The 27,594-nt window shown below is 42.1% G+C and overlaps 1 protein-coding gene across 1 annotated transcript; it reads left to right on the top strand.

The window, feature by feature from the left end:
- Positions 1-645: 645 nt before the first annotated feature.
- Positions 646-27,221, top strand: LOC119062885 (uricase). Its single transcript, XM_037163949.2, has 8 exons — positions 646-739; positions 10,180-10,398; positions 12,897-13,013; positions 13,112-13,190; positions 20,046-20,232; positions 21,758-21,881; positions 23,818-23,901; positions 25,784-27,221. The coding sequence occupies exons 1-8, from the start codon at positions 713-715 to the stop codon at positions 25,856-25,858; spliced, it is 912 nt and encodes a 303-aa protein (XP_037019844.2). The 5' UTR covers positions 646-712; the 3' UTR covers positions 25,859-27,221.
- Positions 27,222-27,594: the final 373 nt, after the last annotated feature.

Below are 27,594 nucleotides of genomic sequence, written 5' to 3'. Positions count from 1 at the left end.
TAGGGAATTTCCATGTTGGTAAGTAGATGTTGGATTAAATATATTTCATGTTTTGTTTTGTTTTTCCTCACCATTGTCCTCTCTGTAAATGAGAGCAAATGCTTATGGTTCACACATTAAACAGAAATGACAAGACCTTATGGCTTAGTTATAACTAGTGGCTATCATTTATAATATTATTGTTTTTTTAATTTCACAAAGATGTACTCTTTTGAAAAACATTGTATTTACTTATTTTTAGAGAGGGGAAGGGAGGGAGAAAGAGGGAGAGACGCATCAATGTATGGTTGCTTTTTGAGTGCCCCTTACTGGGGAACCTGGCCAACAACTCAGGCATGTGCCCTAGACTGGGAATTGAACTGGCAACTCTTTGGTTCACAGGCCTGTGCTCAATCCACTGAGCCACATCAGCCAGATCTATCTTAAGGAAACAGTTCCAAAAGGATATTTCAGGGGTTGACTCAAAGTAAGAGTAGATGCAGTTGTATTTTAACAAACATGTTTACATATGCGCTCCACCTCCTGGTTGTAGCCACTCAACATGACGCTGTACTTTAACGTGGCCTTGTGTCCCATTGGCTGTGATGCAATCAGGTAAACATACTGACCGCTCACCCTTCAGGTCAAATAAAAAATGTTACAAGCATTTCTTTTGCCCTAACTACTCTTTCTCATTTTTGAAACTGAATCTGGAGTTGAAGGCCAAGAGAAAATGGCCCATTACCATAACAACAATAAGGTGAGACTTTTTTCTTCTTGGAGGAGGAATAGGGTAGATAGACATATGAAAAGAATTTCTTAAGTGCACGACGCTTTTGAATCAATTATTAAAGATGCTGATACAGCAGTTTACCTTATGCCTGTAAATCGTTATGGCTCTGATTCATCCCTAGACTCAAGAACCCAGACCAGAGCAGAACAGGCTCAATTCTTGCTTCAGTGCGAGTTGTTCAGGATCCTCAAGGTTCATAGGAAAGGGAGGGCTTGTGGTGCTATTTCTCCGAAAAAAGTTTCGTGGGGGGTGTCTGGACCACCCACTCACATTTTCATGTAGTACTTATGAAAAGGGTGGAATTCTTGGCCTGAAACTCCAACCTGCTAAATCAGAACCCTGCAGGTTAGGCCCAGGAGCATAACAATTTTCACAAGGTCTTTGGTGATGCTGGTGTACCCTAAACTTTGAGACTCGCTGTCCTGAGGCCCAAACTATGCTGTATCTGATATATTCACAACCTACCAAATTGGTAAACCAAGAAACATTTTTATGAACCTTCCCTTATGGGTATTATTTTGTTTTATATAAATTTTTGCTGCATTCAGATAAAAAGGATCTCAGTCACCCCAACCTTTTTTATCAATTAAAAAATTTTTGCATAGCATGAGGTTTACTTTTCTAAGTTAAAATAAAATAAAGTTAATTTTATTTATCTCGTGGTACCTTTTGGTATTACAGTGTTGATAGCAGAGTATGTCAGGCTTAGGATTCAGTGATGCGTTCAGGGAACATAGAGACTAACTATAAGCATTTGGTTTGTTAGGTAGGCTAAACATTTGTTAAATAAGATATAAAATAATTTCTGCTTTCTCATCATTACATGCTTAGCATAGCGCCTGACAAATAGTGAGTAATCTGCAATATTAGTGATGATTATTTTTACTACAGCCTGAGCCCTTGCTATGGTTGGGCTGGGGTACATCTGCATAAAGATGGTTTTTGTTAAACCTAATTTTATTTCAAGGCTTGAAAAAATGCTGGTAGGTTACTTTCTTTCAGAAAACTTTCTTATCTCCAATTGCTGCTGATGCAATCATACGATTGTCAGGCAACAACCTCCCTTATGCCATCACTAGGTGCCGGACACCATCCTGCACACTGAGGAGCTCCAGGCTCCGGGGGTTTCAACATCACCCTAAGCCTAGATTCCAGTGTGTCCCAGATTCTACTAAAAACAGCAAAGTAATATTGTGGACAGAAACACAATGAATTTTGTGGAGAGAGAAAATGCAAACTTGGCAGAATGTTTTTCACAATATTACCAACTTTTTGAGCCCAAGAAATACAACATTATCAAAATACACTTCTGTCTCACAACATGATCACCTCTAAAAATAGTAGTAAATCCCTTCGTTGTAACTTGGCCAAGTGTATTGAACAAGGAAGAGTTTTTCTCTTGGTAATGAGCTTATTTTATGGTTGAAAGTTTATATTCATTCATCCAATAATTCTAGAAAATCTTAGTCTTGATCTCAATTGTGTCTCTTCCACCTTTGCTCTATTGTATTTTTCTAGTACATTTTATGTCTCTTTCATATATTCTATTTCCTGTGTATCTGTATTAATCCTAGATTCTTTATTTAGATCTATCTTCCAGCTCTCTCAGTCTCTCTTTGGCAACATTAATCTATTACTTAATGTAGCTCTTCCAAATAACTAATTCTTTCTTCAGTTGCATTTAATCTGTTTCTTAATCCACTTGTCAGTGCAGTTTTAGAAGTTCTACTGGGTTGTTTTTCAAATTTACTTGATCTTTTTTATGGCCCCTTGTTTCTTGTTCAAGAGAAGCCACATTAACTCTATTTCAAGAAGATAAGTTCAATCTTCTCTCTTATTTCTGTAAATATATTTGCCATAAGATGTTTATATTTTATGTCTGATCATTTCAATATCTGAAGTCTTTGCAGGTCACACTTTACTATCTGTTGTTTCTACAACTCTCTCTCTCATGATTCCTTGCTACCTTCTGTACTTTTGATTTGGGGCAGTGAGCTCATGTTCCTTGAAGCTTAATCTGTGAGAATTTTTTGATAGTGAGATAAAGTCAAATTTTTCCAACCCTTGGTCTGTGTTGGCGTCATCAAAATTCAATCATCCTATAAGGACTCTTGAAGTCAGGCTGCTGGCTTCATGTACTTTCAATCATCTTTTTAGGTATGGTTTACATACCATAAAATTTCTCTGAGTTCAAGTTTATTTTTTGTTCCAACTTTTACAAGACTGTTCATGTATGGAGTAAAATCTAGCCTGGGACAAACTGAGAAAAAAAGATGACATACTTGTTGAGGGAGGAAGGGGAGGGGACTTGAGTTATTTTGGTGAGAAGGAATGAGGCAAGCAGAAAGACTCAGATATTTATAAAGTAAAGAATTGTTCATTAGAAATGTGGGTAGAGGAAGACATCAGTGAAAGAGGGCCAGAAAGATTTTATTTGGTTATTTCCTACTCATTATTCAGGTGGCTCTGTGAATGACAATTCTTCTTGGAAGCCATCCTTCATCTCTTTCAATCTGGCTTAAGTGTCTTTGCAGGAGAGACCCAGAGCTCACTGTATTCTTTTAGGTAGAGTGATTGTCAGAATGTATTCTAAGTGCTTGATTACTTTTCTGGTGGTTACTGAAGAGATCAGAGGTCAGCAAACTCCTGTGAGCCAAATCTGGCTCAGCATTTTTTTTCTGTAAATAGTTTTATTGAAACACAGCCATACCCGTGCATTTATGTGTTACGCATAGTTACTTTGTGCTATCATGACAGAGATGAGTAGTTACAACAGAGATCATACAACCTATAAAGCCCAAAATACAATACTAACTCTCTGATTCTTCACTACAAAAGTGTGTTCTAGTGTACAGTCTCTGTTGGGGCAGAAAGGTGTCTACCATGTTTGCTGTTGTATCTCTGGAACTTCCCATGGTGCTTGTCACATGGAAGGAGCTAAATAAATATAGGCGAATGTAGTAATTAAATGAAAAAAGTTTTGAGAGACTTCTATTTTGGGGTGAGGTGAATTTAGAATGAATGAGAGAAATAAATAAAAGTAGGTAGGTAGGTAAAATCCCACTATAAAGAACATTGTAATGTTGTGTCAGGAATATAGCCTGATAATGTGAAAATAATCAGGCAGACCCAGGTTCCATGCCTGCCCTGACTCTCCCTGGGCATACAGTTTTGACCAAACTATTTAACATTGTGAACATCAGGTCCTTGTTCTAAAGGTGGGATTCACGATCCGCACCCTCATAGAGTGCTGCCAGGAGTCAACGAGATGCTGTGTGCATAGCCTCTGGCATGTAACTGGTGCTCATTAAATGCTGGTTCCCTCCTACCTTCTTTCCTTTTCTTCCTTACCTTCTCTGTCCTTACAGATGGACCACAGTCCATTGCTAATATGGTTCTAACGACCACAGATTAGCCTGCATCATTCATGTCGTAATGGTCCTTAACCAGATAAAAGCCAATGTTCAATTCAAACATAGTGCTTTGCCCTGTTGTTAAAGGCATGATGCTAAGTTTTCATCCTGCCCCAAAGGGCAGCCATCCTTTGATTCTCTCTAAGGAGAGAGCTTCATAGCCTAAACACCCTTGCAATAAACGCAGAATTTGTCTGAGCTTAGAATTTCCCTTTAGTTGAGAACAGTGACTGAAGTGCTAGAAACAGTGATAGTTTGGGCTGGGAGAATCTCTGAGTGTGGGGTAAGTTATGCTTCTTAGTGTAGTGGAAGTGGAATAAGACTTTTCAGTCTCAGCGGTGCTTTTCCTACTATGCCAGTCTGCCTATCAGTTGTGAGACTTCAGACAGCTCACTTAACATCTCTGAGCTAGTTTATCTGTAAAATAGTCTATGTATCAAATCACAAGGTTTTTCTGAGGGATAACATAATGTCTCACTGGCTGGAAAATTTTTAAATGGTATAGAAATATAGGTTTGTGCAATAGAATGGCAGAAAACTGCCTTCTATTGGGGTCAGAATGTTTTTTCTGTCCCTAATAAGTAGAAGGGCTTGTCATCAGGGGGTGTAGGGACTCTGATGTAGTGGGAAAAAAACATGTCACCTGGAGCCAAATGGCCTGGGTTCTCTGCCTGCCTCTGTCACCGGGCAACTGTGTGACCATGACAGTTACTAGGAAACTCTAGTGTCTTCCTTTGTCAGACTTGGGTGACATACCTATTTCACAGAGTTTTTGTGAAGAATCAGAGGGAATAATACATGCGAATTTACTGACATGTCAAACCCTCACTAAATGGTTGCTACTATTATTTTTTCATCTGCAAGGCTTATACATTAGGAACGAGATAGTGTGAATGCATTTCAGTAAAGTTTTCTTCCAAGTGCCTTTTTGGAGGTCTTCATCAATTCTTTGCTGTGGGGTTTCCTGCCCTCACAGTGCCCCCCGCCCCATTCCAGAGGCTCCTTGGGGCCTTGTTCCAGTTCCCTGGCCTATTACTATTGGAGCTGTGGAGACGCCGGCAAGAAAATTAACATCCCCCCAGCGCTTAGTGATAACTCTCTCTCTGTCACAGGCAGAAGTATGAAAACAACTGAACACCTGTAAATGGAGTCTTTATTAAGTAACTGTTCTTGAAACATCTACTTGACAAGTCCCTTTAGAGTCGCCCTTTGAACACAACTCAGGGCACAAGCCCCCCTTGATAGCAGACGTAGACTGCTCCACAGCCGAAAGCAACATGACATTTCCTACGAGATATCAATATTTTTCCGTCTGACATTTAGGAGATTCTAGGCAACCAAAAAAATACCAGCTGCCTCTAAGGCTGTTATTCATCATTATTATTCTTATTGTTCCATATTGTTAAAATTCATCTAAGTGATATTAATATTGTTCATTTGAGTGCTCCTTTTTCTTGTATTGATTCGCATTTTTCTCTGAAGCTTTTTGTTCACAAATGTACGATTAAAAAGCCAGGCAAGGGAAAAACCTGGGCAGACAACTGGAAGAACTTGCCCAGCACATTCTGGAGGAGAGGGAGGCCGGGTCCATGAGCAGTTCCCCGCCTCCCACTGCGCCCTGCAGCTGGACTGAGATTTGTCCTTGCGTGCTCGTCCTAAACAGCTGGCACTTTTGTATCCCTCTCTGTTACAGAGGGTAGGGATGTTCTTCCAAGACATGAGATAAAAGTCTAGTTATTTTTTAATTTAAATCTGTAAAAGTGTTACCTCTCCTAATATTTTTTGCCTCAAATCCATCCATGTGGCCTTGTAGAGGTTAACTGACTCCAAGCTAAGGGGCCTTAGACCTGCAGTGACACCTACGTCACTTTCAATATGGAAACAGGACAGTTGCCATCTCATCACAGAAGCAAAACTTGATGACACTTATTTAAAATCTCCGAGTTTTCTCCAACATTATTTGTGGGCAAATAGTGATAACCCATGCCTTTATTTTTCAAAGCACATTTAAGAAAAGGGGATTTTTTCTTTGGAGTTTTACTCTAGGTAATGGAGAGTCCTTTCGCAACTGTGTCCTCAAGCCACGCCAGCCAGGGAAGGACAATGAAAGCGTGAAGACTGAAGTAGGCTTCGTCTTAGCTGCAGTTTTTGATTTTTGCCACCGTGGCCCTGGATTCATGTGTAGTCTAGGTGTTTATCACTAACAGTAACCCCGAGAGCTCTTTGAGGCAAAATTTCACATAGAATTATTATTTACCAATGATAATTACAGCTAACACTTATGGAACACTTACTATTTGCCAGACACTTTTCTAAGTACTTTTTTTCTTATATAATGTTCACAGCAATCTTGATAGGCACTATTATTATTTTAAATATTCTATTTATCTATCTAGAGAGAGGTGAAAGGAAGGAGAGAGGGAGGGAACATCAGTGTGAGAGAGAAACATCGATTGGTTGCCTCTCGTACACGCCCCAGCAGGGACCAAACCCACAACCCAGGCATGTGCCCCTTCAGGGAATCAAACGGGCAACTCCTTGTGGAACGATGCCCAACTAACTGAGCCACAACAGCCAAGGCTGGGCACCAGTATTATTCCCATTTATAGATGGGAATAGAGAAATTTGCCTCCATTCACAGAACTAATAGGTTGCAGAACAAAGATTCACACCTGGCCTATGTGGCTCCAAGAGCCCGGGCACCAGATGAAAGTGACCTTTGTGTTCCATTGTGTAGTAGTCTTGGACATAGATCTCTGCACCACACTGTGCATTGTGCACAGTGCGGTTCTGGCGCTTACTTCTGATATCTCTGACTATGGCAATGAGGAAGACTTATTGAAGAAACAACTTCAGCTGCAATCCAGGCCATCATCTGTTTTGTCAGGTGCTGTAGAGATACCCTTCAGGGTCCCACTCCATTCTTGTTCTATTCTGTTCCAGTCTCAGATGCTTGTGCTCTTTTTATTCTGACTCTTTGCTCAGTGAACTCGATTACGCAAGCTTTGCTCGGGTGCCAAGGCTGAGTCAGCAGCTTGCTACGGAGCGCTGACCTCTCTCAGTGCAGCACGCATGGACTCCGGGATGGCTGCGCTCTGCTGGGACACTCACAGCCTTGTTAGCTATGTGTACATTTTGTGCTGCTCACTGATTCTGTCTACACTCAACTCCGCCTTTCCTGGACTTTTCTTCTCTGGCCAGCCCTGCCTGTGATCTCCAGGCTATGGCGATCAGAAGAAAAGGGGGCCTTCCCCACTTTCCCAGGGAGAGGAACTTCCTGATTAGGGTCTGAGCTGAAGCAGCCTTTCCTGTATTGAAGTCTTTCGGGTATTTTCATGAACTATTTTGTGCCAGCACACAAGGGGTAGAGGTGGTAGTGCACCATTCATTTATTCATGACACATTTATTAAGCACCTATTCACGTTCTAGGCACTGAGCTGAGTGCTGGGGTTGCCGTGACAACTAGGATAAAAATTGTTCCTGCTTCCATAATTTACCATTCCTGAACGAATCACACACAAAATGAGGCAACTGAAATACAATTTAATAAAAACTCTAATGAGAAAGAACTACTCTGAGAGCCCATGGAGGGGGTACCTACACCAGGCCTGAAGGGCTGGGACAGATTACTGGGGAGAAGTGACATCTGAGACTTGAAGGCTTGCTAGAAGTTAGGCAAGTGAAGAGGCTGGTAGTTGTGTAGTGAGAAAGAGAAAGACTGTTCAAGAAAGAAGGAATGGCAAATTCAAAGGCCTGTAGGCACAAAGGCACGCAGAGCCTATGTAAGCACAGTTAGCCCAGGACAGTGGAATTAGTTTGAGACAGGTTGTGGCAAGATAAGAAGTTGGAGAGTGAGCGGGGCTGGGGACATAAAGTGTGGCTATCATTTCTTTTTTGTATATATCACATAGCTTTCACAGACAACCTACTGTATCTCGAGTATTTTGTGGCAGGGGATGGAACTGAGGAATAACATTTCTTGTCTTGCTGTACACTGGGGATGATGGATAATTTCAGAGACCTTGGCTGCTGAAGCCCAGCCATACCATCCAGGGGTCCCACGCCGTCCAACTGTTTCTCTCCCCCAGGTAAAACCTCTTATTGCTCGAAGCATGTAAGAGCCTTTCTCTTTCTGCTGTTGGTAGCACTCTCCACGCCCCAAACCGGTGCCCTTACTCAAGGTCACCTCTGCTGTGTCCACAGCCAGGCCTGACACAACCACTGGTACAGTAGGGTTGACCACACTGTACCACTAGGCACTAGAAAGTGAACCAGGCCTTTCACACGCACCAGCAACCCTACAGAAAGGGGTAGTTTTCTCCACTGGTGAAAACAAGAAAACTGAGGCTCAGAGACATCAGATTACTTGTCACCAGCCACAAAGCTATAAGTAGCGAGGCAGCATCTGGGCCCAGTCTGACCCCAGAGCCATTATAACTACACAGCAGTGCCTCTTTCCTTGTCACTATTATAGTTCTTACTGGGATCCCTTAAGTCTGCTCTTCCTGTTTTCTTATCGATGCTTTTCTTGAAGATGAGTCCCCCAAAGATTGGTTCAGAGATTTTTGAGGGGTCTGTCTAAGAGTTGTCCCTAAATATGTCCCTCCCCCAGAGGAAGGACCAAATTCAGACACCACGGATCTTCAGAGTATGCAGCATGCCCTACTAAGCTCTATTTCCAAGATTTAAGAAAGTCTCCCATCTCTCACCTTGAGTAAGAATATTACAATAATTTTTGATGCTGGCTAGAATTTTACAAATTTTTCCAGGGGACCTGGTAGTTCTTTATGCAAACATTTTGAGGTAGCCCTTGACATATCCGAGCATATCACCTATGGGCGACCAGCAGGTGCGTTTCCTTCTCTGTGTGCTTCCCAGAGTCTCACCGAAGGTTGTTTTTGGTTTATTTTTATTTTTGTCCCCTTCTTTCATGACCATTTTAGTGTTCAATTTCAACGTTAAATAAAATAGGTTTTTCTGTCCCTCCTGCCTCTTCCTTCAAACACCAGTAAAATGGTAAGTCTTGTGGATCCTACCAGCGCAGATGGACATATTTGCTGGTGAGGGCTCCAGCTTCAGACAAGAGTACTAATGAATCAATTGCCAAGCTTTTAATCAGTGTCTCTGCTAAAACATAGCTTCCACTGCAGCCAGATGGCCCTGCTTCTGCACTCCTGAAGGTAATCTGGACCCTGTCTCTAATTACTCTTCCTCCTGGCAGCAAGTGGAAGAAGCAATTTTCAGATTGTTTTTATTGATCACAGGCAATTTTCTTCAGAGTATTACTCTCTGTAAAAAAAGGAATGAAATAATTTCCAGTTAGTATAGACAAAAGTTTTACACAAGAAAGGCAGTTTCCATAATGATTAGGAGTACACATTTTAAAGTCAACAGGCCTGAGTGTGACTTCTCAGCTCTAATCTGTCCTAGTTGCTTAAACCAGGGCAAGTTGCTTAAACTTTGAACTTCATCTTGTCCCTCTATAAAATGGGAATGATATTAGTTCTCAGGGCTGTTATAAGGATTAAGTTAGCAGGGATTAAATAAGGAGTAGTTTGAACCATGAGGTACAGTTATTATTATTATTTATTATCAAGAAAACTACCTACCTGTTTGTCTTCAGGCCAAGTTGAGACAGTTTTATCTGTTACTTGTGGTTCTCTTTTCTCCATGAAAGTTCTCATTCTTCTTCAACAGTAAGACATGATCTTGCTTTCATGAATAATCTGATTCTCACCTTTTATAATTATAGGAAGTCCTCACTTAACATTGCTAGGCTCTTGGAACTACATGAAATGACACTATTATGAAGTCAATTTTACTATAAGCTCATGGATATAAATAGGGGTTATGTTAGTACAGCATCTGATTGACATCATAACAAGGCAATGTTATTTCAGGACTTGTATATGGTTAAATTAAGGCTTAAAGAAATTGCAGTTGACTGTTTTCATTTAGCTTTTTTCAATAAGATGATTATGTTTTCATTGCAGAATGATGAAGTGGAGTTTGTTCGAACTGGCTATGGAAAGGATATGGTAAAAGTTCTCCATATTCAGCGAGATGGAAAATATCACAGCATTAAAGAGGTGGCAACTTCGGTGCAACTCACTCTGAGCTCCCAAAAAGATTATCTACATGGAGATAATTCAGACATCATCCCTACAGACACCATCAAAAACACAGTTCATGTCTTGGCAAAGTTCAAAGGAGTATGTGCTATCCTTCTTAGATGCTACCAATCTTAACGCAGAATTCACTGTTTTATAACATGGTGATATTACTTGCTTATTTCAAGTTCCTTTTGCTTTTTACCCTATTTTTACATTGTTTTCTTTTCTATTCTAAAATTCCTAGCCTTACAGAAAAAGTTGGCTGTTTTTTTGTTTGTTAATTTGTTTGTTTGTCTTTTAAACTCATCTCTTTATTTTCTTTTCTTGGATTATAACTCTTTGCACACCTTTTATGTAGAGAATCCTACTGAAGAATTTTACAGTTCTATATTGATTAGCATCATTGGCAAATCAAGGTGTTGAGAGCATTTCAGAATAGAAATTTACACATTTTTGTCATGCATTTCTTGGAGTCTTAGTGTTTACTTTTTAGATGGTATGCACTTACAGAAGAAAATATCATTTTTCTTCTTGGTGTTATAGAAGAAAATCTTAAGTATAAGATACATTTTGAAATTTATCTGTCCAACTTTGAATGCCTTCTGTATTTTCCCAACCCCATGACCACATGGTATCCAAATATGACAGCAATTATACTCTTTGAAGGGCCTTGGAACTGATTGGATCTGGGATATCAGCACTCTCACCCTGAGTTCCTTTAAGTGTTAAGGAAGCAGCAGATTTCTGAGCAATTTAAGATTATTTTTTTATTCACTAAGAAGTCTAAGAAGAAAAAAATGTGTACTGGAATGCTTCTTTTTTCATGCTTTTGCATGCAATCTGCACCCATGAAATGAACAAAATAATTGGAATATAAATTCTGCAAGGCATGTTTCCACCCTCAGCCTTTCTCTTGTTAATCAGAATGGCCCAGCAGGCACAGACAGGGCTGTGGAAAAGGCGTGGCTCTCTTGAAAACATAAATTGAAAATGGGTGTTTGTACTGCAGTAAAAAAGAAAGCTGGGGAAAAAGGTTTCTTACATTTTCTGTACTGTGTGAGAGGTACAGAAAAGTGAAGGAATTAATCTGGATGTTAAAAATTACTAAAATTCATTCATTTTTAGATAAAATGAATTAATAGTCATTCTATTTTTAGATCATTTTTCATCCAAACCAGGAAATTTTGTTCTTATTTTTTAATTGAGGTACAATTGACATACAACGTTATATTTTATATTTGTATATATCGCAAAATGATCACCACAATATGTCTAGTTAACAGCAGTCACCATATATATAGTAACAGAGTTGTGATGATAATGTTTAATGTTTTATTGTTGTGATGATAATGTTTAAGATGTCCTCTCTTAGCGACTTTCAAATATGCAATATAGTCTCATTAACCATAGTCTCCATGCTGCACATAACATCGTCAGGACTTAATTTGTTTTATAAATGGACATTTGTACCTTTTGACTCCCTTTATTCATCTGACACAGTAAGCTCACCCCCTACCCTTCACCTGCAGCAACTACCAATCTGTTCTCTGTATCTATGAGCTTGGTTTTATTTGTTTTGTGTTAGTGTTTGTTTTAGATTCCACATATAAGTGAGATTGTATAGCATTTGTCTTTCTCCATTTGACTTATTTCACTTAGCCTAAGGCCCTCAACTTCCATCCATGTTGTCACAAATGGCAGGGTTTCATTCTTGTCATGGTTGAATAACATTTCACTATCCACTGATGGACACGTAGGTTATTTTCATATCTTTGCTACTGTAATAATACTGCAATAAACATGGGTGTGTATGTATCTTTTCAAGTTAGTGCTTTCATTTCCCAAACCAGGACACTTTTGAGAGTAAAATAGGATGCTATTAATACATGTTCTGGGACAACATGTACAAAATGTCTCGCAAATGTTGGAACTATGCTGGAGAAACTTGTACCAATGGACCATATTAATTATAGGCAATGCCATAAATAATCTGTAGACTATGAGAGTACCATAAAATATTGCCTAGAGATTAATATGAGGAATTTGTTTGGAATTAGAGAGCAGCTTTATGGGGGTGGAGAGCTGAGGATGGTCAATAAAAGGCCTGTTTGCAAGGCAAGAAAGCTGAAGTGGCCCTTCATTACCATTTTTCCTTGGAAAACTGGGAGGCCTATTTGCCAACCTCATAAAGAGACCAGAGTGTTTCAGAGTATACTGTAGCACTGTAGCTGGTGGAAGCAATGCCTCCGCTCACCATGAGGGGTGTCTGAATGTTAAGTTACTTACTGCTTATACACATCTACAAAACAGGTTTCTTTTAAAACAGGATAGTCGCATTTCATGATGGTGGTTTATTAATTACATTTAGCAACCCTTGTGAAAAATTGAAATAGCAACCAATTCATCTCTCAAGAAGGTGGAAAGGGGGGTGGGGAGGGGGGGGGGGGGGGGGGGGGAAATAAAAAAGAATTTTCTAATTTTATGTTCCTCTGACTCTAGAAAGCACTTGATCAGAACAGAGAGCACTGAGGACAGTAACAATTATTTTCAAGTGGGGCAAGTATTTCTGATTACTGCCATTTTGCTTCTTTTTACAGATCAAAAGCATAGAAACTTTTGCTATGAATATCTGTGAACATTTCCTTTCTTCTTTTAACCACGTTATAAGAGCTCAAGTCTACATGGAAGAAGTCCCTTGGAAGCGTTTTGAAAAGGTTGCTTCATTTATTTGTGCCTTAGTTTAATGAAAGGAATTGGCTTTCTGACATATGCTGAACTTTTACAGAAACAATGTTTTTTTTCTAATTTTCAGAACGGAGCTAAGCACGTCCATGCGTTCATTCACACTCCCACTGGAACGCACTTCTGCGAGGTTGAGCAGATGAGGAATGGTAAGAAAATATTTTTCTTGCTATGATTCTGCTATAGCAATTGCAGTTTTTTTTTAACGACCCTGTACAGGAAAACCATAGAAAAGGCTTTTAAATCTGAGATGGGAATGAGCATTGTGACTATGGATTACATTTTTGAAAATCTACTTTTTATCTTAAAAATATAAAAATGAAATAATACTTTTTGAAAGAAATCTGGGAGTTAAGTAGAGTAGTAATTTTTATTACCCAGTTTTGAGGTATGAAAAAAAAGGCCCAAACTGACAGAAACCCCAAGTCTCTGAACTTTCTGACCAGTACTTTGAGTACCATACCATGCTTTAATTATAATAACCTTCTTAGAAAATATCAAGTGAATAGCAATCAAGTTTTCCTGACATTTTATTTGCATAGCAATAAAATTACTGATATTATTACTATAAAATAAACCTCACTTCAAGCAGCAGTGGCACTTATATGCGTATAATTCTATTCACCAAAAATTTAAGAATTAACTGTGGACCATAATTACAATGACCCCAGGCCTGAAAGTGGCACATAGTACTTCTCCTGGAAAGAGACAATCACACAGCCCTGCCTGACTGCAAGGAATGTTGGGAAATATAGGCTAGCCAGGTACCTAGGAAGAAGAGGAAATAACTTAGTGAACAGCTAGCAGTCTCTGCCAAGAAAGGTTAAGAAGTTTCTGTTAAGCCCTGGCTGGTATAGCTCAGTGGATTGAGTGCTGACCTGCAAATCAAAGGGTTGCTGGTCCGATTCCCTGTCAGGGCACATACCTGGTTTGCAGGCCAAGTCCCTGGTAGGGGGCATGTGAGAGACAACCACACATTGATGTTTCTCTCTCTCTCTTTCTCCTTCCCTTCCCCTCTCTCTAAAACTAAATAAATAAAATATTTTTTAAGTTTTCATTAAAAGAACACTGAAGAGAGACTATGAAGTTTGGCTAATAGGCCATTGGTGACTTCCACAAGAATATTTTAGCAGAGCCCTGGAGCTGGAAGTGGAGTGGCCCAGGACAGGGCTCTCCTGCTCATAACAAGAAAACCGGCTGCTATTTACACTCTTGTTCTTTCCAGGAATTTCCAGGAGTTATCATCAGCCTGCACTGCTCAGCTGGCTGCTCCAGGGTGGAAAAACTAGTCACCATAATCAGAACAAAGCTTTTTTCTTTCTGCAAAAAGCTGCAAAGCTTCAGGGTATTGCAATCATTGTGGCAGTTTTCCCAGAAGCTCCAGCTTGACTCACCTAGAATCCAGCATCCCTCTCATTTCCCATGGGGCTGGCAGGGGTCAGAGTAGGACCAGAAATATCTGTTGCCTTAAAGGTGGGCAGTGTGTGTGTGCACATGTATGGGGGTGTGTATATCTCCCAGTGTTGTGTGTATGAAGATGACATTTGTACTCTGCACCTCTTTGCAGAGTAGGGATCCATGCTCTTTGGGCAGCAAAGTTGAATTCATTTGTTTATTGTCTAAGAGCTGAAAACGTGAGTTGAATCAATGCCCTTACATGGGCTTAACTGAAGAAAACAATCATTATTTTACACACACACACATACACACAAACACACACACCAGCCCACAAGGTGGAGTCTGTTATTACAAATTTTTAAGTAGGGGTTTTAGTGGGGGGCTGGCTATGTTGGTGAGAATTCTGCCCCCTCAAACACATGCACTTAATCACACATTCAGCCATGCAACTCCCAAACAGGACTTTTCCCAGCAGAATATGTAACTGGGTTTCTTCTGATAAACTGGATTTATTCTTATCAATTGAGCAAACATTCATAGGAAGCCTACATGAATCTCACACATCATTTTAGGTCCTCAGAATTGCTGTTAAACTCCCATTGCATTATTTAGGATACTTTTGGCTGTCTCAAAGTGTGCTAATCCTATGGAAGAATCTGGAAGAGAGAAAGGAATCTGTTCATCCGAAGGGAGGAGGACTGTTATGTTCCTGACTTCGTGAGCTCTGAGAGGAGAGCTCGGCTCTGCATGTGTGATGCAGGCTGTGGGTTTAGGTGTTATGTGGAAGCTGGATCTCCCAAACTGTCTTTCATTCTCTGTGAACTACCAGCTTAGCCAAGCCTTGAAGTCACTGGGCTGGTTGAGTTACTAATTTTAACTCTGTTGGGCCCCAAATTTCTCTACTATTTGAGTTATAACTCATCAAATTTCTCCCAATCTGACAGTAATTATAAAAATTCATAGCTACGTTGAGGAATGGAAGATGGAGATAAGGTCTCAACTAAGAGAGACTATTTTGTCTGGTAGTAAAAAAAAGTATTAACATGGAAACTAGTGGAAGTAGGAGAATGATTTTAAGGAAGAGTTGACACTGAAGTCTGGAGGGACAACACATTGAAGAGCTGTCAAGCTGGGCAGACCATGGAAGTGAGATGGGGCAAGTGGGAGACCCAGGACAGGGACGGCCACAGCTGAGAAGGCAGCTTGCGTCCTTTAGATGTCAAGAATAAAGTGCTCTCCAGTCCCTCCCAAAGAAGAGTTCTTGGCAAACCCAAGGTCTTTAGAAACCATCATGATTATCTTCTAGTTGTCCAACAGCCCATTAATTTCCTTCTTTCTGAATGATGTCATCTTTCCGGGTCCAGAACTGTACGCAGACAACTTTCGCTCCCCCTGCAAAATGAGTTCAATGGACTCTCAAAGGCAAACGATATCTAATTGGTCTTCATTTCTTCTAGCACTGTACAAGTTTGAGGCTTTCTACTAGAATGATTTAATATAGTTTTAAGATATTCTGCTTTTAGCTATTTGTGTCCTTTTTTGAACGTGTTAAATGTGGAAGCAATTATCCTCTTAATGACAGGATTTTTTTTCTCTTGGCTCAGTAAAGCTTTGTGCTTCGTGACACCTGATGCGTAGGTAAGGATTGGGCTTATGTTCGATTAATTCTCAGTGAGCTCCTTTTCCTCAGAGAACTGAAGGGTAGGACGTATGCTTCTCTGGGAGATAGACCACAATCTGTTAAGTGTGTAGGAGGACACTAAAAGCTAGAAAAGATTATATTCTAGCAGACTATAAATGCAAAAATCTTCCTTTTGCATTATTTCATAACCATGGCAGAAAGGCAAGAAAAAAGGCTGATTAAGTGGTTTAATGGGAAGTAATCTAGAAAAGGACAGTTTTTTGGTTGAATTATTTCTTCTTAGTCTAAACTGGAATCTATTTTAGAGTGTGTGAAGCACCCTATTTTTAGTTGATGGGTCCATAGATTTGAAAGGCTCAGGTTTTTACCAGTGTTCTGCAGGCTGGAGCACTGCCAAGAGAGGAGATAAAACGAGCTCTCTGATTTTACCCAGAGAGCCTAATGCGAGCCAAGGGAAAAACCTCACATTCAAAGAGAACAGGTATTTGTTGTTGTTGTTTTTGTGCATCGAATGATGAGTATACAAGAGAAGATGGTTTGCATTCTGCCAAAACTGTGGCAAATAGTTAACGGCCTTTAGCAACATAAAACATTTTATTCAGTGTGAAACTGAGGTCAAAAGCACATTAGAAAAATGCAACTACTTTCTACACTTTCCAGTTCTAGCAAGAAAATAGATCATTTCAAAGTGGTCTAGCAGGAGTGACTCTCCCAGAAGATCAATAAATCTCATCGGGGGGGCCGGAGATAGCTGTGACTGCACATCAGAAGTAGTTTTCAGAACACAACGAGCCTTTGTGAAACATGGGAAACATTTACAGGTGGTTGAAGTTCTAAAAACAAAAAGTCAGTTATGGGAAAATCACCATAAAGACCTTCATAGAGCATTTTCTATGTGGCAGCCATTCTACTAAGCCTTTTACATGCATTATCTTGGACATCTCTCAACTCCAGGTCATCGTCCCCATTTGACAGATGAGAAAATCAAGGTAGAAAGAAGTTTTCCAGGGGACTAGGGCTCATACTTTGGAGAGAAGGGGCATGGAGAGTGCTGAGATTTGAAGTTAGGGAATCTGAGGTCCAAGGCTGTGGGCTCAACCGCCACGAAACAGTGTATCCAAGAACCCTCTTACGATTAAGGCCGTTGGAGGAGCCAGAGTCTTTTTTGGCTTACGTGGGGGCGGGCAATCGAGGGCAGCTGTCTAAGAAAAGATGCAGTAGGTAACGCTCCTCTTTGGTTTTCCTTTACCTCTCTTGATCCCCCTTCAAGTCTTCCCACCACTGTTTTAACCACACTCCTGATTGCAAACCCTGCTTCATTTCTACAGGATTTTTAAAAAAGGGATTAATGTTGGCAATGGATTATATTAGTTTATAAAGGTTTTAGGAGTCAGTTCTTTAAGGGGGGTTCTTTGTATTTCAATAAGAAATTTTTAAGGAATAAAAAGTTTTCAAGATACATAAGGGTCACTTCTAAAAGTGATGTTTCCATTTCAGACCAATGGAGATGGTATTTTTCAGTCTGCGAGCTCCGCGTGAGCCCCCAAAGCAGACTATGAGATGAGAGGTGGCCACCTTCCTATGTCCTAGCAAGGCCGCCTTTTGTAAAGAAGTGGGGAGAGTGAAAGGGAGGAGGAAGCTTTGTGTGGTTGGAAGCGATCCTAAAGGAGGAGAGGCAGCACTGACTCTCTCTCACAAAGGGGACTGATTTCAAACTCCGCCTCTGCCGGTTCCTAGCCACGTGACGGTGGGCAAATGATTAGACGTCCCTGTATAAAAATGCAGTGCCCGTGTAACAGGTATGAGAATCAGGTAAGATCAGGGCTGAGAAAGACAGCAACTAAAACCACGCTGGCAGTAAAGGCATCCTCAGCTGACACCCCTGCCGCACTGTGTATTAGAGTCGCAGGGGGGGTGGTCAGGGAGGGAAACCGTGAAGACTGATGGAGGAGAACCGTCTGGAAGAAGAAGACACTAAGTCCTGAGGTACTTATTTCCTGATGTGAATCAATCTTGTTGCACTCACTCGGCCGTTCGTTGATTCCACAGGTACTTACTGACCACTTCTGCAATTCTCTTGGATTTGAGACTTAGACTCACTTGGACCAGCACTTAGAAATGCCAATTTTTCAGAACCATGTCTTCATACATCTAGAGTCTGATAAACCCGGACATCTTAAAAGTATCAAGGCATTGCTGGTGTCTTTCTCTAGATTCTCCTGCATGTATAACTTCCAACGAGAACTTTGGAGTGTTAAACAAATATCAGTTTTCGCTTTACCACATTATCCTGGAACACTCTGGCCAGAAGGCCTTATTTAATCAATACATATTTAATCAGCAGATCTACCACCAACCACTGGCCATTGCCCACTCTGATAGATGCACACACATGGCCAGGAAAATATCAAAATACAGTCGCCATTTATCTACTTCTGAAACAGCTCAGCTCCTGAATTAACCACAGCCATTGAAACCACACGGGTGATGGAAAACATTACATTATTAAGAGCTGCCCTGGATTGTGATTGTGGATCGTGAGTTCTATTCTTATTCTTCAACTAAGACTGTGTAAAACATAGTGATGCCTGACACTTCTGGCCCTTGATTTATGTGCTAAGCAGGCCAGGAAGGTTAGATATTAATCAGGTCTAACTTCAGGACTGAAAAGAGGCGACCTTAGTCATCCCGCCACGGCACTGTGCTAGTGGGGTGTGTACCAGAGTGCCCCCTGAACATCCAGACCACAGCGATGCTGTTTCCTGATTTCCCCGGCCTTGTAACTCTCTCATGACACAACTTCTGGTCCTCTCCAGGCAAACGTCCCACTGTTCTGACAGCCTGAGGGTCTCTCATATGCTCGAGCAGAAGTCGGCACCATTGGGTACAACTTCTTTGCTGGCCCTGCTCAGCGTTAGCTGTGCCAGCTTATCACTGCCCTTCGGGAAGAATGATGTTCTCCACAGAACATGGCATCCTAGTGTGGTGGAGCGTGACAGGGGGGGTGGACTTCTCAGTGTCACCTGGTGCCATGTTCTCTTCAGGCTTCACCAAACTGTTGGAGCTACAGTGTGTTCCACAAAGAAAAAGATAATTTTCCCCTCACTAACTCTGTGCTCCACCTGCTGCCCACGGATGCTGAGCTGAAACTGCCTGGCACACAGGTCAACGGTTTATTCAGATGACGCCTGGCACCCTGCCACCTCCCCCATTCACCTCACAGAAAGACATCAGGGGTGCAGGAGAGCCATATCATCCCCTACATTGTTTTCAGCTCTTCCCTCTCACCCCCAGGGCCCCATGAACCAACTTTGTCCCCTCTCCCACAGCCAAAAAAAACCCCCAAAAGCCTTCATGGGTATGCACTTAGGCAGATCTATGCCTGTGTGTTGTCAGCTTCACCCTCCCAGTCTTTATTTAGGCTCAGCCAGGCTTACACTGCTGTTCATTCATGAAGTTGTTTGATTTTGCTGAGCTCATAACCACAAGGGAACTGAGGGTTTGGCGGCGATGGGAGCCATAAGTCAGGATAGGCAGTCAGCACCAGGACTACTCCATAAAGGATTCGTAGCAGCAGACAGAACTGCTCTGTGGGAGCTTATTAAGTCATTTCAGCGTGATTGTTGAATGAGATGCAGCTCAAAAAGTGGAAGGCATTTGGCCTACATGTAGCTGAGAGGACAGTATTCATTTCTGTGGGTTTCAACTCAGCGTGGAGGAATAGTCTCTGACCTTCAGTTCTCCAAGGCCAGGAGGGGCTGGGAGAAAAGACAGAGAGAAAGGAACACCATCCTCATCATTTGGACTGCAGAGGAGGCAGGGGGTCAGCAAACATGGGCAGTGATGTGGTTCTCTGGATAAGCCCAGTGCGCCATGTTTTAACAGCCAGGATGCTCAGGGCCAGGGATCAGTGAGAATCACTGTTTTATGACCCCATCCCTTCTTACCTTTGTACTTAACACAGGACCTCCAGTCATTCATTCCGGAATCAAAGACCTCAAGGTCTTAAAAACGACCCAGTCTGGATTTGAAGGATTCATTAAGGACCAGTTCACCACACTCGCTGAGGTGAAGGACCGGTGCTTTGCCACCCAGGTGTACTGCAGGTGGCGCTACCTCCGATGCAGAGATGTGGACTTTGAGGCTACCTGGTATGAGCATGTGCTAGGGCCTGGCGCTGGGACAGGTAGTGTCTGCCCTTGTCCCTGGGGCCTGAAGTTCATGAAGTCTTCAGTTTGGAAGGGAATCTTAGAGGCCATTCAAGTCAACTGCCCCACTGTTCAAAATCCCTTCTATTGTATACTGGAAAGCCAACGGTCTTACTCTGAGTTAATAGATCTACCCTTGACTCTCAGATGCTGTTAGCAATAACGACATTGAATGGACCTCCTAATTTCTGTGATCCTCTGCATTTAATTGATTAAATCAGTAGTTCTCAAACATTACTATGTTACCAGAATCACATGGAAGGCTTGTTAGAATGCATGTCACTGGGCCCACCTCTAAAAGTTCTGGCTCCGTAGGTCTGGGGTGAGGCCTGAGAACTTGCATTTCTAACAAACTCCCAGGTGATGTTGATACTGCTGGATCAGGAGCCACATGGTAAGAATCTCTGTATCAAGTGAGGATAATGACGTTTGTCCTCATTGTAGATGCAGGAAGGGCTATACCAGGGAGACCAACTTGTTCCAGTTTGTCAAGGACATTCCTGATTTTGACACTGAAATTCCCATGTCCTCAGGAAGCCCCTTGGTCCCAGGCAGATTGTGACACTTGGTCACCCTAGGCTAAACTCAAAATGAGATAACATTCACTGACGCACTTCATAAATGATAAATGCCTAATATAAGGATATGATTATTGATATCCTTACACACAGCAATTAAGTCTCTGAATGCCCGGAGTTTGCTTTTTGACCAGGCATCTCGCTTCTTTGCTGCAGCTCTAACTGTTAGACTTCCCTGTACGAGGGGCCGGAGCCTGCCCCTGGCAGCTTGCTCCCACTGGTTCAGCTTCGCTCTGCTCCTTTGATTATGTGATAGGTTGGGAAGTGCTTAAAGAGAGCCTCACCTCAATTTCCTGTTCCTTTTTTATTTCACATGTTTTCCGTGGGCAGTGGCCTGATGTGTTTATGTCGAAAAGGGTACAAAATGGAGTGTGCCAGAGTCAGGGTGCTATTCGGGCCTCCCACTAAGGAGAAGGATGTGGAGTGGGACACTTAACTTTTCAACTCAGATTCCTCATCTCTTAACTGGGGATAATAGTAGTGTCTGCCTCAGGTGTATTGAGAGAATTCAATGAAGTAATCACAGATGATATTCAGCACAGAGAAAAAGCCCCTAAAATGTAACAATTCAAGGAAACAGCCAAGCTGAGCTGGGTATCTGGGAGTTCTTTCGTAGGTTCTTCAAGCATGGAAGATTTATCCTGGAAGTCCCATCCCTGGGTCCTGGCACCAGATCAGGGAGATAGCCGAGTGATGCTCAATATGTTTCTTGAATGGTGCGCATGTGTAAGGAAATGGGAAGTGAGATTTTTTTATATTACAAAGTTTTAATATCTTCTAAAATCAACTAAAATTGTTTTCTGAGGCACACGAAGGTCACTGTTTCTGAACTTTATATACATTTCTAAAGACCACCCTATGAGTCCTTACTCCTCTTTTCTGTGTTTTAGGGACACTATTTGGGACATTGTCCTAGAGAAATTTGCTGGACCCTGTGACAAAGGCGAGTACTCTCCCTCTGTCCAGAAGACCCTCTTTGACATCCAGGTACTCTCCCTGAGCCAGGTTCCCGAGGTACGTATCCTCACTTGCCATTCCATGGACTGAGAGAACTTGTGTCTCCTGTCATCTCTGAGAGAGGGTTGAGAGTTAAAATAAGAAAGTGGAAGACACATGAAAAACGACATCTGTTGTTCAAAAGCTTGTTATAGCAAGTGAGAGGAGAGCAAAAAATGGAAAAATCTGTCCAGCCTGAAAACACAGACCACTGCTGTAGCTCTTTAGTTTTGCTGAAAACTCCCTGAGTCTCTTCAACCTGCCACAGTTTAAGCCTTGTGTTCAGGACATTCACATGCCCGGAATGTGGGAGAGAATTAGACCAGCAGCCTATGTTTCAGGAGATACAGAGAACAAAGGACAGGTTCAGAGAGACTTTATCCACATGTCCACCCATCCATCCAGCCATTTAATGTTATTGACGGTTATTATGCCTCTGTCAAAACATGAGGAATATAAAGATAATTTAGACATGGTTGCTATCTCCAAAGGTCTCCTTATTCGGTCAAAGAAGAAAATAAGTGAACTAACAATACAGTAAAGAATAGAGTATTACGGAAATGCAGAGGAAGGCACCTAACCCAGACAGTACCAGGCTTTCTAGAGGGACAGGTGTTTGAGTTGAGCCTGAGGGACAAGTGGGGTTTATCTGGGCTCACACTCAGAAGTGAGGGAGCAGGGTAGGTGAGGAGACAGGAAGCAGCAAGAACAGTCATTTCCTGTGGAGGGTCTGCCTTACACGAAGCTCCACGTAAGAATCGACACTCCGCCGTGTGCCCAGAGGGGAGGCGAGGGGAGCTCCGCAGGGCCCCTGTGGTCTCCTTTGCAGCCTGCACTTTATCCTGGAAGCTCTCCGGAGCCACTCGGGGGTTTAAGGAGGGTGTGGTGCCGCCAGATTTGCACTCCAGAAAGACCACTCTGAAAGGCCAATAGCCTTCAGACAAGAAGAACTGTTGAGAGGCTGTTGCAGAAAACCTAGAAAACGGGCCTGGACTAAGGCTGTGATGGGACGGGCAGGAAGAGTACTCGCTCTACGCCTGGGCAGCAGGGACTCCTGCCGTGGCCAGCACTGCGGAGACCCTCAGGCCTTCCCGTGGCTGTGCTTCTCTCCACCGACGAGAAGTCAGTGAGACCAAGACAAAAAGACGACTTTCAGGAGCCCATGCATTCCTTTTAGAGCACTCTCTGGATACCCATAATCCAGAATTTCCTGCCCAAATAACCTAAGACTAGTTCTAGAACCTAAGCAATTCTCATCCCTCGAACCATCCTCAGGAGGGCAGATCATGCCGTCCGTGTGTGCACCTTTAGGCCTGAGAGTGAACAAGTCAGATGTTTGCATAAGGTGTGAATGGAGCTTGATATACAAGCTGGGGTGTCCACCCTCCTGACTACCAGAAAGAAGATGGGATGGGCCAGGGCTGGGAGCTGAGTCTTCCCATACTACCATATCCTGGCATGGCACTCGAAGGAGTCAGAGAAGTTCACATTAGATCTTAGCCTTCTAGGATGTTTTGAAGGTGTGTTTGCTGTTAGAAGGATAGAACATATTTCACATAACAGTTTTTTAGCTTGATTTATAACTTTTAAATCTTTAGACATCTGGTATGTGGGCCTCCAATTACACTCTTACCCCAGGGCCCACAAATGTTAAGGGAAGGCCTGGTGAAGTGGGAGCGAAATGAGGAGAAATTTAGGAGGTTGACAGAACAGCCCCAGGAGGCCAGTTAGAAGTGGTCTCCCAGGTTTCTGATCCAAGAAGCTCTTGCTTCTCTGAGAGGCAGTTTTGCACATGGAGAGAAAAAGAGTGGGTGCACCATCTAATAATAGGACCAGGAGGTGATGACAGTGTCAGGCAGTAGAGGAACAACAGAGGTTGGGTGGTGGGGCAAGGGGCTGAGTGGCAGATAGATTCGCAGTTGCCCAGTGTGATGTATATTACTGTGCATTCCAGATAGAAGATATGGAGATCAGCCTGCCGAATATCCATTACTTTAACATAGACATGTCTAAAATGGGCCTGATCAACAAGGACGAGGTAAGGACTTTAAAAATCTTTAAAGCACATCTACCCTCCCTCCACCCCTCTTTATAAACTTTGTATGATAATATCACCGACCAAATCCTGTAAGAGCTGTTACCTTTGGAATAGTTATAGTTACCACTGGGTACAGCCCTCAGACTCTGGGCCTCTCCGCGTGGGAGGCCAGAGTACCCTGGAAGGGGATGAGTGATTACAGAGAAGGGTTGGGCGCCCCGGAGAGCGAAGAACAGAGAAAGAACAGAGTGTGCCCAAGGAGCAGCTCTGCATCTCCTTCTCTGAAAAGGGCCATACAAGGTCACAGCTTAAAACGATTCTATTTTCATTTCTTCCATCATCTCTAATTCTCAATTAAACAGTCAATTCAGTAGCATATAATATACACAAAAAAGATGAAAGCACATTTGTGTTTCTGCTTGCAATTACAGAAGGCAAGGTGGGGAAATTCAGTTTTTGAAAGGAAACCTTGCCTTGGAAAAAGCTCACCCTGGCTTGTTTTAAGCCATGGCAGGAGGTGAAACCAAGTCAGTGTCCGGGCTGGACAACCTGAGGGCCTGACCGGGAGCCTATCAGAGCCACTCCCGGAAAAGCAGAACCGCCCCGCCCCCTTGGGCCGCTTTCAGAACAGCGGGATTTCTTTATTTGATTCATCCTTCCACAGGCTTCTAGAATATGAAAAAAAAAATTTTGGCAGCTTCTTTTAGTAGGTGGAGGGAATGAGACAGGGAGGGGCCATCTATTAACATGGCTCTGCTGCCACAGAATCACATCCTCTGGAGAACAAAGACCTGTGAAGGGGTGTCCACAAGGTCCTAGTTTGGGCCCCCCGACTCAGCAGCCTTATTAGTCACAACCCTTCTCGCCAGGCACATGTTTCTCTGTTCTGCAAATTATGTTGACAGCTTCACTGGGCTGTGCACCACCCCAGCTGCGGCAGAGGAGGAGGAGCAGGCAGCAAAGCCAGGCTTAGGTGTCCACTGCAGCTGATTCAGAGCCCTGAGCTGCTGCGGTTATAGCCGCGGTGACCCCACGTGCGGAAAGGAGGGGGAGCGACGCTTACTTCAGGGGAAGGAAAGGACGTTGATGATTGGAATGCCATTAATTAGGATGTAAAGACTTTTTTAAATGATTACCTTCTAGGGGAGGGACCTAAAAGTAACCATGGCCCTGTGACCTAAAAGTAATCATGGCCTTGTTCCCCACCTGGGAAGCAAACGGGCCCCAAGGCTTGCGGGTCAGGACTAAAGCAATGCTTAGTTCAGACCCACTCCCCCGCCCCCATGGGCAGAGAGGGGAGGGTGTCATCAACTGCATCTTGGTCTGCACTTTGGGGGTGGCTGGAGGCACTTCCAGGCCCTCGCCCAGCAGGTGTGTGTAAAGGGAAGGCAACACAGGAGAAGCAGAGACTCAGGACACAGTGACAGCAGCAGAGAAGTGGCAAATGACAGGGTGGGAAGAAGAAGTCTAAACGCACAGCTGTCTGGAGCCCTTTAGAACAGAGACAGCCGCCCCGCGGACCTCAGATGCTGCCGGGGCGTGGCGGCATTAGGGCTCTGGACAGTGATTGATGTTCAAAGTGAGTCATCAAGCAAAGGCCAAGCTGTGTTCACTGCGCTATTTAAAAGGCAGGAATATGTAATGCATTTGAGAAACATTTATATCCCAATGATGAGAATTTTCCTAAAACTCTAATTTTTTGGAAAACTGACTCATCTGTCAACTGTTTCTAGAAAAATTAGGCATTACCAGGCTCGAAGAGACTCGATTGTAGGACGCACACATTTTTCTGTTTAGCAAGCTGTTGATTTAATGTTGACTCATGGAATAAAGGAGAGTTCTATTTTAGTGTCTGTGAAGTTACAATGTGGCTTTTCTACAGGTCTTGCTCCCGTCAGACAACCCCTATGGCAGAATTACTGGCAAGGTGAGGAGGAAGCTGGCTTCCAGGCTGTGACATTGGAGCCCAGTTGGAGTCCACTCTCGGCTGAAGAATTCCTTAAGCCACTTGTCATATTGGATATCATAGCATGTAACCATGCAAATTTTCAACCCAGTATGTTGATTCATGGTGTGCACTTTCCTCTTGTATAAAAGGATTCTTCTACGCCTGGCTCAGCAGGCTGTTTTATGATTAGTAACCATAACAGCCTTTGTGGATACAGTTTCACAAATGCAGAGCAGTATTAGAATAAGCATATATTAGTATTGCTTTTTAGCTTATCACAGAGAAGCTTTGGAATCAGCTCACTAAGAAAATAATCATGAATTAATGGAAGTGTCATATCAGCTACTTGGTGTACAAGTTTAAGAAGCAAGCATTGTTTTCATGCTGCTGATGCTAGAACTTTGCTTCTGGGAAATGCAGAAAACATGATTAACAAAGTCACATTTTGAAATATATCACCGTTGTGGCTTCAGTTAGACGGCATATTTGAATTTGTAAGAATGCTTTAGTTTATTCCTACTCTAAAAGTACTTTTGTAATCTTACTATATTGGTTTTATGACTTTTACAATCCTTAGAGAATATTTAGTCACATTGGGGCCCTGAAAAAAGTATAAGTTTTTCCTTTAAATAATGCATCACTTTCTCACAAAGAGCACATTTAATAAAAGCTAAGTCAATACACTGATGGATAAATATACACACAGAAAGAAGACTAGAAACTCTGTGTATGGCAATATTAGCGGTGATGATTTCTGGATGGTGCGATTCTGGGTGATTATTGTTTTTGGCCATGTGCTCTTCTGAGTCTTTCAAATATGAACATTTATCATCTGTATAATCAGATAAGTAAATATAATTGATGATTCAAAGATGCATACAAATTGGAGTGGTATTTATATCGATTGGCAAACTCTACTATTGTATATATATGTGTGTGTCATAACGCTTCATAAACTATAACTTTAGAAACCCATTATGAAAACCTGTCCACATGACCATTCTAAATAACCCTCCTCCATTAAAAATTCTATTTATTAAAATCTTCAACTAATCTCCATTTTAATAAATACTTGCATGAGAGCACTTAGTATAATTTGATAATTCTGCTTCATTCACTTTCATAACATTACTACTTAAGGTAGTTGTATAGTGTTTAATTTCACACTCATTTAAGTTCTGGTTCTGCCTCATACTAGCGGAGAAGTTTCCTTATGTATAAAATGGAGGTGCAAACAGAACCTACCTCATAGGTTTTTTAGGATAGGTGGGTTAATGTTTGTAAAGTGTTTTGATGGTATTTATGTCCAGCACATAGAAATTGCTGTATGCATTTGTTAAAAGAAATATGCTGCCTTCTTTTCATCTGTTATTAGACCCAAGTAGAAAGTCATCAGTGGACTTTGTGGGTGGGGTGAGGGACGGAAGGTCTGGGAGCAACAAACCCTGGAAGACGCGGGAGGCCGCTCACCAGCCAGTGCTGGGAAGAACAGGAGGAAGGAGGGAGGAACTCATTTGATAAAGAAATTTTTGGTCATACCAAGTACTCATGTTACAAAATGTGCTTCTGCAACATGTAACTTGCATGGCTCAATGGCCAGTACACTTTATTCCTCTGCTGATTTGGTAATTCTATTCAAAGAGGAAGTTAGAGCCTAACATAGTTTTTCCCGAACAAGCAAACAATAGGAAAACCTTAATTAGGCTCTTCCTTCTTACTTGATATTGTCTTGGTCATGTAAGTTA

This window comes from Artibeus jamaicensis, unplaced genomic scaffold (genome assembly GCF_021234435.1).
Source record: "Artibeus jamaicensis isolate MK-2021 breed Jamaican fruit bat unplaced genomic scaffold, CSHL_Jam_final scaffold_1019, whole genome shotgun sequence".
In the NCBI taxonomy this organism is placed as follows: Eukaryota; Metazoa; Chordata; class Mammalia; order Chiroptera; family Phyllostomidae; genus Artibeus; species Artibeus jamaicensis.
The sequence above is the reverse complement of the archived record's forward strand: the minus strand, read 5'-3'. Positions and strand labels throughout refer to the sequence as shown.

What these genes read in the sequence shown, in the direction of transcription:
- LOC119062885 (XM_037163949.2), top strand. Translation starts at nt 713, where the DNA reads ATGGCCCATTACCATAACAACAATAAG. An exon ending in CCCTGAGCCAGGTTCCCGAG is followed by an intron (nt 21,882 to 23,817) that starts GTACGTATCCTC and finishes TGTGCATTCCAG; the next exon opens with ATAGAAGATATGGAGATCAG. An exon ending in GCCTGATCAACAAGGACGAG is followed by an intron (nt 23,902 to 25,783) that starts GTAAGGACTTTA and finishes GCTTTTCTACAG; the next exon opens with GTCTTGCTCCCGTCAGACAA.